This window comes from Chenopodium quinoa, unplaced genomic scaffold (genome assembly GCF_001683475.1).
Source record: "Chenopodium quinoa cultivar QQ74 unplaced genomic scaffold, ASM168347v1, whole genome shotgun sequence".
NCBI lineage: Eukaryota > Viridiplantae > Streptophyta > Magnoliopsida > Caryophyllales > Amaranthaceae > Chenopodium > Chenopodium quinoa.
This window is the reverse complement of record NW_018745533.1, coordinates 1,774,049-1,782,928: the sequence shown is the minus strand read 5'-3', so window position 1 is coordinate 1,782,928 and position 8,880 is coordinate 1,774,049. Positions and strand designations below refer to the sequence as shown.

Below are 8,880 nucleotides of genomic sequence, written 5' to 3'. Positions count from 1 at the left end.
CATTTAAGTTGAAAGTAATAGTAATAAACTTCTTGATTAAGACTATCAGGCATATTTTAGTACTCCGTAGGTTTTTTTTTTTTTTTTTTTTTTTTTTTTTTTTTTTTTTTTTTTTTTTTTTAAAAAAAAATCTTAATAGAGAATAAAAATGTTGGAATTGTTTTAAGGTCAGGTTTCCAAAATTGTTTGAAATGAGTTTCTTGCTCCTAATCTGCCTTTTTTATACTACGTACAAGAGTGTCAACGTTTTTAAGAGTTACTGGTAAAACAGTGGAGTATTATTACATGAAGAAAAAGTCGAATGTGGGGTCCTTAATTCGGTAAAATTTTATATGTTCCATCAGGGGCGGAACCAGGATATAAACAAGGCGGGGACCAAAGAAGAACAAATACTAATAATACCGAAATCATATTATAATTACAACCAATATTCTCAAAAAGTTTCCACACTTAAACTTCTAAGAAATTATAGCAAAATTAAAGGAATATACTTAACAATAAACTTTTGAAAAATTCCGCATATAAACATACCTTTATAAACTTCATTTGAGTTGTGCTCGCCTCTCTTTCATCATGTAAAAGGTATCAATGATGGAATCTTCACTAAGTGTCTCTGCGATCTCCTTTTCAATATACACCACCAAGTAGTCCCTAAAAAAATTGTCTTCCATTTTACTTCGAAGGTTTGTTTTCACAATCTTCATTGCTGAAAAATCTCTCTCAGTTATTGCGGTGGATGCAGGGAGAGTTAATACAAGGCGAATTAACCTATCAACAAGAGGATACAATTTATATTTCTCAGTAGTCACCAATCCTCTACACAAATCACCAAGAGTGGACAAGTTCTTCAACTCAAGATGAATAGGAATGTCAAGCTTGTAGTGCTGCAATTCATAACTTAAATGTTCTTTCTCTTGATCTGAGAAGTCTTTAGGATAGAAGTCTCTAGCTAGCTTGCAAATATGCTCAATATTAAATGATTTGTAACCATCTATGGGGTTCAAGGCTGAACTCAAAATAAGAAGCTCGGTAGCTCGTTCACTGAACCTGGTGTTTAATTCTTGCAATTGTCGATCTATGGCAGCAAAGAATATATCCACCCGGTAATGATGTTCCATTGTCACAATGTCCTTTTGTCTTGATTGTCGCCTAATAGATTTCAGCACATCAAAATAAGGAGCATTCATGTCAGGAATAGCAACATCATATATCTCACAAAATTGTCTCACATTTGACCACAAACTCACCCAACCATCATTTCTCAAATTTTGAAGTAATGTCTTTGTAGTGGAGACTAAGTGCATTGCATTCACAACATCTTGGGTCTTTAATTGTAGAGCTTGACAAAGCCCATCAGTAATGGCCATAATCCCCTTCACCACATGTAAGTTAAACACAAATTCAAATGACATTAACAACTTGACTCCATTTAGAGCATCACCTCTTTGAGCATATGTTGTTCCCTCAGAAGCAATGTCAGCAAGAACGGACCGAGAAGCACGATACATTCTTAGCAAACTACATATTGATCTGTAATGTGAGCTCCATCTTGTATCACAAGGTCGTTGTAATGTACCAATTTGATTAAGACCCTTTCCTGTTTCAAGACCCTCAATTTCAACTAGATGTTGAATTTCTGCCAACTGAGTCGCTTGTAACTCATCGTGTCGCTTAGTAGAGCTTGTAACCACATTAACAACAAAAATCAATTGTTGAAAGAAGGTATGGATTTGAGGCACTTCCCTTGCTGCAGCAACAAGTGCTAACTGCAATTGATGAGCCAAACAATGAATGTTATAGGCATAAGGACACTCTTTCATAAATAAAGCTTGTAGCCCATTCCACTCTCCACGCATATCACTCGCACCATCATACCCTTGGCCTCTTACATTTTGAAGACTTAGATCATGATGAGATAAAGCTGCACAAATCTCATTTTTCAAAGTTTTGGAAGTTGTGTCTTTAACACGAACCAAGTCTAAGAAGCGTTCTCTCACAAAGCCACTTTTATCTACATATCTCACGACAAGAGCCATTTGTTCCCTTTTAGAAATATCTCTAGATTCATCAACAATCAAACAAAACTTAGCATCACCAATTTCCTTACGAATAGTACTTTGCACTTTACTAGCATACACATGTAGAATCTCCTTTTGGCTTAGTGGAGATGTGTATTTAGCATTCTTTGGGGCATTGTCCAAAACAACAGAATCAACTTCTTTATTATATGATGCCAAAAGCTTTAACATCTCCAAAAAATTCCCTTGATTAATCGAGCTAGAACGCTCATCATGTCCTCTAAATGCACAAGCTTGAAATGTTAACCACTTAACAGCATCTATTGATGTCTTAAGGCGTAACCGATTTCTAACTATTTCCTCAGCATTTTGTTTTTCTACAATTTTTTCAAGGTGACAAGATTGGTTTTTTAGATTAAAATAGCACTTTGTTTCAAAATTATGGGCTGAATTAGAATCCTTCCCCATATGACACAAAAATGCACACTCTTTCCCACTATTAACTTTCTTCCAATTTTGAAAGCCCTTTACTGTGAATGTATCCGAGCCACATCTCCCAAGAGGTTTTTTTTGCAAAAAGAAAGCAATAAAAACAATAGGCAACATCTTTTGTCGGAGAATATTTTAACCAAGGAAACTTCTCATACCAACTTTTCTGAAACCTACGTGGATGTTTTTCGGGACCAGAGTATGGGTACTTAGCAAGTTTAGGTTGATATGGCCCAAAATCAATGTATGCTCTCCTAATTAAATCCTTTTCATCAGAATCATAAGTTTCAATTTATTTACGCAAACCAGGATCACGCATTAAAAAATCAACTCCAACACCCTCTTCACTAGGTGGTTGTTCATTAGCAGTGCAATCAACATTAGGTTCAACAATTGGCTCATCTTTATCACTAACCTCAATTGGTTCAGCATTGTCTGAATCTTCAACAATTCTCTCTCTTTTTTTGGGAGCAAAATAAGATGTAATAGTCCTCTTTGTTACCATTCTTCAAATCTAAATGAAAGAAAATTACAATAATTCAGTAAATAAGCAAAATCAAATTTCTTGCAATTTTTAATAAAAGTTCACAATCAATTTACCTGAAATAGCTTGAATAATGTTGAAATTGAACAATTGAAGAGAAGAGGAACTGAGGAAGAGTCGCCGCAAGTAGATGAACTGATGAAGGCCTAACTGAAACTTTTGGGTTTTTTTGTTTTACATTAGAAAAGCGATTTCTGTTTTCCACCCTTTGTTTTTTTTTTTTAATTATTATTATGTTTAGCTTATACAAGAAGCTACTTATAGTTGGATATCTCGTATAATGAGATTAGGAAAGGTAGTAGTCAACTTTCTTTATTTTTATTATTTTATTTTATTAATTTTATTAACAGGACAACAAAAGGCCCCACTACATTTCATATACAAGTAGCAGTACACGGTATCTTTTAGGAAACTTTAGTTTAATTAATTTTTTTTAAATTGTTGAGGTGGACCACACATACATATCCTACTATAATATACTGTACTTTCTAATGTGTAGCATTATAGTTGAGGGGCACCAAGGCCCCCTTTGGCCCCCATGATGTTCCGCCATTGTCACTAACCTCAATTGGTTCAGCATTGTCTGAATCTTCAACAATTCTCTCTCTTTTTTTTGGGAGCAAAATAAGATGTAATAGTCCTCTTTGTTACCATTCTTCAAATCTAAATGAATACAATAATTCAGTAAATAAGCAAAATCAAATTTCTTGCAATTTTTAATAAAAATTAAAACCTAGAATTTCAACTCTTAAAATTAACATAACCTCAATATATATAATTATAATTGTGCAACTAACATTAAATTCAACATCAGAAATAAGGGGAAAAAAAGTTCACAATCAATTTACCTGAAATAGCTTGAATAATGTTGAAATTGAACAATTGAAGAGAAGAGGAACTGAGGAAGAGTCGCCGCAAGTAGATGAACTGATGAAGGCCTAAGTGAAACTTTTGGGTTTTTTTGTTTTACATTAGAAAAGCGATTTCTGTTTTCCACCCTTTGTTTTTTTTTTTTAATTATTATTATGTTTAGCTTATACAAGAAGCTACTTATAGTTGGATATCTCGTATAATGAGATTAGGAAAGGTAGTAGTCAACTTTCTTTATTTTTATTATTTTATTTTATTAATTTTATTAATAGGACAACAAAAGGCCCCACTACATTTCATATACAAGTAGCAGTACACGGTGTCTTTTAGGAAACTTTAGTTTAATTAATTTTTTTTAAATTGTTGAGGTGGACCACACATACATATCCTACTATAATATACTGTACTTTCTAATGTGTAGCATTATAGTTGAGGGGGACCAAGGCCCCCTTTGGCCCCCATGATGTTCCGCCATTGTCACTAACCTCAATTGGTTCAGCATTGTCTGAATCTTCAACAATTCTCTCTCATTTTTTGGGAGCAAAATAAGATGTAATAGTCCTCTTTGTTACCATTCTTCAAATCTAAATGAAAGAAAATTACAATAATTCAGTAAATAAGCAAAATCAAATTTCTTGCAATTTTTAATAAAAATTAAAACCTAGAATTTCAACTCTTAAAATTAACATAACCTCAATATATATTATTATAATTGTGCAATTAACATTAAATTCAACATCAGAAATAAGGGGAAAAAAAAGTTCACAATCAATTTACCTGAAATAGCTTGAATAATGTTGAAATTGAACAATTGAAGAGAAGAGGAACTGAGGAAGAGTCGCCGCAAGTAGATGAATTGATGAAGGCCTAACTGAAACTTTTGGGTTTTTTTTGTTTTACATTAGAAAAGCGATTTCTGTTTTCCACCCTTTGTTTTGTTTTTTTTAATTATTATTATGTTTAGCTTATACAAGAAGCTACTTGTAGTTGGATATCTCGTATAATGAGATTAGGAAAGGAAGTAGTCAACTTTCTTTATTTTTATTATTTTATTATATTAATTTTATTAATAGGACAACAAAAGGCCCCACTACATTTCATATACAAGTAGCAGTACACGGTGTCTTTTAGGAAACTTTAGTTTAATTAATTTTTTTAAAATTGTTGAGGGGGACCACACATACATATCCTACTATAATATACTGTACTTTCTAATGTGTAGCATTATAGTTGAGGGGGACCAAGGCCCCCTTTGGCCCCCATGATGTTCCGCCATTGTCACTAACCTCAATTGGTTCAGCATTGTCTGAATCTTCAACAATTCTCTCTCTTTTTTTGGGAGCAAAATAAGATGTAATAGTCCTCTTTGTTACCATTCTTCAAATCTAAATGAATACAATAATTCAGTAAATAAGCAAAATCAAATTTCTTGCAATTTTTAATAAAAATTAAAACCTAGAATTTCAACTCTTAAAATTAACATAACCTCAATATATATAATTATAATTGTGCAACTAACATTAAATTCAACATCAGAAATAAGGGGAAAAAAAAGTTCACAATCAATTTACCTGAAATAGCTTGAATAATGTTGAAATTGAACAATTGAAGAGAAGAGGAACTGAGGAAGAGTCGCCGCAAGTAGATGAACTGATGAAGGCCTAACTGAAACTTTTGGGTTTTTTTGTTTTACATTAGAAAAGCGATTTCTGTTTTCCACCCTTTGTTTTGTTTTTTTTTTTTTTAATTATTATTATGTTTAGCTTATACAAGAAGCCACTTGTAGTTGGATATCTCGTATAATGAGATTAGGAAAGGTAGTAGTCAACTTTCTTTATTTTTATTATTTTATTTGAATATACTTGTTCTTATTTTATTAAAATGAAATATTTTATTATATTCATGTTTTTAAATATATTGTAAATATTTTTAATTATCATTTATCAACAAGTATTAAAATTTGATATTTAAGAAATATAAATTAAAATAAGACCCTTTTCTTATGAAAAAAATAATCAAACCTAAAGATTGAATGGTGGATGACTTTACAAAAATGATAATAATAACCGAGGTTGTTCTTGTCTCTTACATAGTATCTCATATTTTCATCATTTCTTTTTAGTTAACACATTTTGACTTTAAACCCTTTCAGGCATTTCACATAAATTACCTTGACTTTTAGAAAAATGATTTTTTCTTGTAAAAAAAAAAAAAAAAAAAGTAGCTCTGTGATTTATTTGTTTAAATAACTTTTGCTTAAAAATAATTAATGATATTTTATTTGAAATTATATGTTGGACATGATGGAAAGAAATACTACGTATGTCACTTAATATAAAACGGATGAGGTATCAAAATAAATTTCAAATCTTCCAAATTAGTGTGGTTGGGGGTGTGGATCTCTTTTCTTTCTCACCTCTCTTCCAAAGTTCCAAGTGTTTAGTGCGAAAGGGTTCAATATAATATTTTTACAATTGAACTTGCTGGATGTCATCCTTATTAAAAGTTACTCTGTAAAACAGTATTAATGCATCTTGAAAAAGTCCAATATGAATCCTATATGGCCACTTTACAGGTTTACATCATGTCCCATAGTTTGTAGGGCTGGCAATCCCTGACCCGACCCGATAAACCGAACGAACCCGACCCGAAGTTACTGAGAGAAACCCGAACCCGACCCGACCCGAACCCGAATAACCCGAATTCGACCCGATTTGACCAAATTTTCATATTTCGTAATAATATTTAGTTTTACACTATTTTTGATTGTTTTTAAGTATAACCTGAAATCGACCCGAAATCTGATCCGAAGCTGACCCACTGACCCGAATTGCCACCCCTAATAATTTGTGTCCCACTGGTGTTCCACTAAATATGATTGGTTCTTAAAATATTTATTTGCCTTTTAAAATTTGAGAAGTGGGACCTTGTAATTATTACAACCAATAATATTAAGTGGAACACAAATGGAACATGAAAAATAGGACAGGGGATTTAAACCCACTTTTTACATGATGATTTACAAAAATATAGCTTTTAAGAAACTTATTTACAATTTTGCATTGGAATGAAACTTATTTACGAAAATATAGTCCACGTAAGATTGGAGATACATTTGGGGTACTTTTTTTCTTTAGAGACAAACCGCTACCTTAAGTAGCGGTTATAGTCTAAAACCGCTACTTGAGGTAGCGGTTTGTCATTAGTACTCTTAGTAAAGATACATTTAATCAATTTATGAAGGGTAAAACCGCTACCTCAAGTAGCGGTTTTAGTACATAAACCGCTACCTGAGGTAGCGGTTTTACTTTGAAAAATAAAAAAATAAAATAAAAACTTATCCGAGCCTACGTGGACAGTAATTTCGTAATTAAGTTTCATTCCGACGCAAAAGTATAAATAAGTTTTAAAATAACCATACTTTCGTAAATCATCCCTTTTTACATGCTTCTTTCAAATTTAGAATTCCAACTTGTAGTTTTTTTTTTTTTGACAACACTTAGAGTTGTTTTGTTGATTACAAATTGGATAAATGATGTTGAATAAAGAATAATCGTTCACTTCGGCCGACCTTTCGTTGTTTCGTTCCTGGTGAAGTGAGCTCTCTATTCTTAATTCTAGCACAGAGCAACGTCCAATTTTCTAAGGAATTTTACTAATTTTCCTTTTTCAAAAATTTATCAATCATATTTCTTGCATTCAATACATGTATTGATTTTTTTTTTGCAAAAATTGACCTCAACACCTTAAAGTATGGCTTAGATGCACTGAGCACCATGAACTCTGCTTAGTAGCCAAAACACCACTAACTATGGTAACCGGAATTTTTCATTTAAGACACATGGCGCACTTAACAGCATAATTGTTGATGTTTTGGCTACTACACAAAGTTCAAGGTGCTTAGTGCGCTTAAGTCATACTTTAGGGTGTTGCAACCAATTTTGGCTAATTTTTTTTGTTTATCATGTATTTTAAAAAAACACAAACTTTACAAAAAGCCCGATTTACAGTAAATTATTGAATGGCGAAAGACTTACTACTTGTACTTCTTTTTTCTTCCTCTTTCAAGATCATCTTCCTCTTCAAATATATGGCAGCCAACAGAAAAATTAGACTTGGCGACATCAACCATCTTCATCTACTAAAAAAAAAACACTACCTTTGCACTAACTCTGAAATATTAATCCAACTCTTCAATCTTCTTTTTCTCAAATTTTAATAAAAATTTCATAATTCTTCCCACTTTCTCTCTCCTCCCAATCGATTCCCAATGTACATCAATCTACATAACTCAAAATCAATTCAATTGTTTTTCCCTTTAATTCTATATTATCAATTGTGAGAAATGATATATAGATACTACAATAACTAGGTTTTGTTTCTTCACTTTTCTGGGTTGATTCGGGGTTACGACTTACGAGATTGATAAAGTTCACGATATCAATGGCAATGTCAGAACTCTTGAGTAATTTTTTTTTTAATTTTTATTTTTTTGTTGTTATGTGATTTTGATCTTTAATTGTTATTTTGATCTGTTTGAGTGATTGTACTATTTTTTCATGACTATTGTTAATTTTGTGTTTATTTTTGTTGATTTTGATACTCTGTTTTGCATAAGTAGCTTGATTACTTTTGTGAAGAAAAAAAAATGGTCACTTTTGTGGAAAAAAAGGAGTCACTTTTGTGAAAAAAAATGGTCACTTTTGTGAAAAAAATGGTCACTTTTGTTAAAAAAAAAGGGGTCACTTCTATAAGAAAAAAGGGTCACTTTTCGCAAAATGCTCGATGTACAATACAATTATTGTAATCCGGGGGCATACAAAAGTTTTTGTTAAAAAAATGTAATGTTATATGTTACCCTTAGGATTAAGAATAAGCATTTAATATCTTTTCTAATAATATCAAATTAGGATAAATGATAAAATCACGCACATATTAGTCTAATTAATGTTATTTTTT

The 8,880-nt window shown here is 31.8% G+C and overlaps 1 protein-coding gene across 1 annotated transcript; it reads right to left on the bottom strand.

Moving 5' to 3' along the window:
* Positions 1-542: 542 nt before the first annotated feature.
* Positions 543-3,012, bottom strand: LOC110715892 (zinc finger MYM-type protein 1-like). Its single transcript, XM_021894513.1, has 2 exons — positions 2,814-3,012; positions 543-2,395 (listed from the first exon to the last, which is right to left on the bottom strand). Exons 1-2 carry the CDS (start codon positions 3,010-3,012, stop codon positions 543-545), a joined length of 2,052 nt encoding a protein of 683 aa, XP_021750205.1.
* Positions 3,013-8,880: the final 5,868 nt, after the last annotated feature.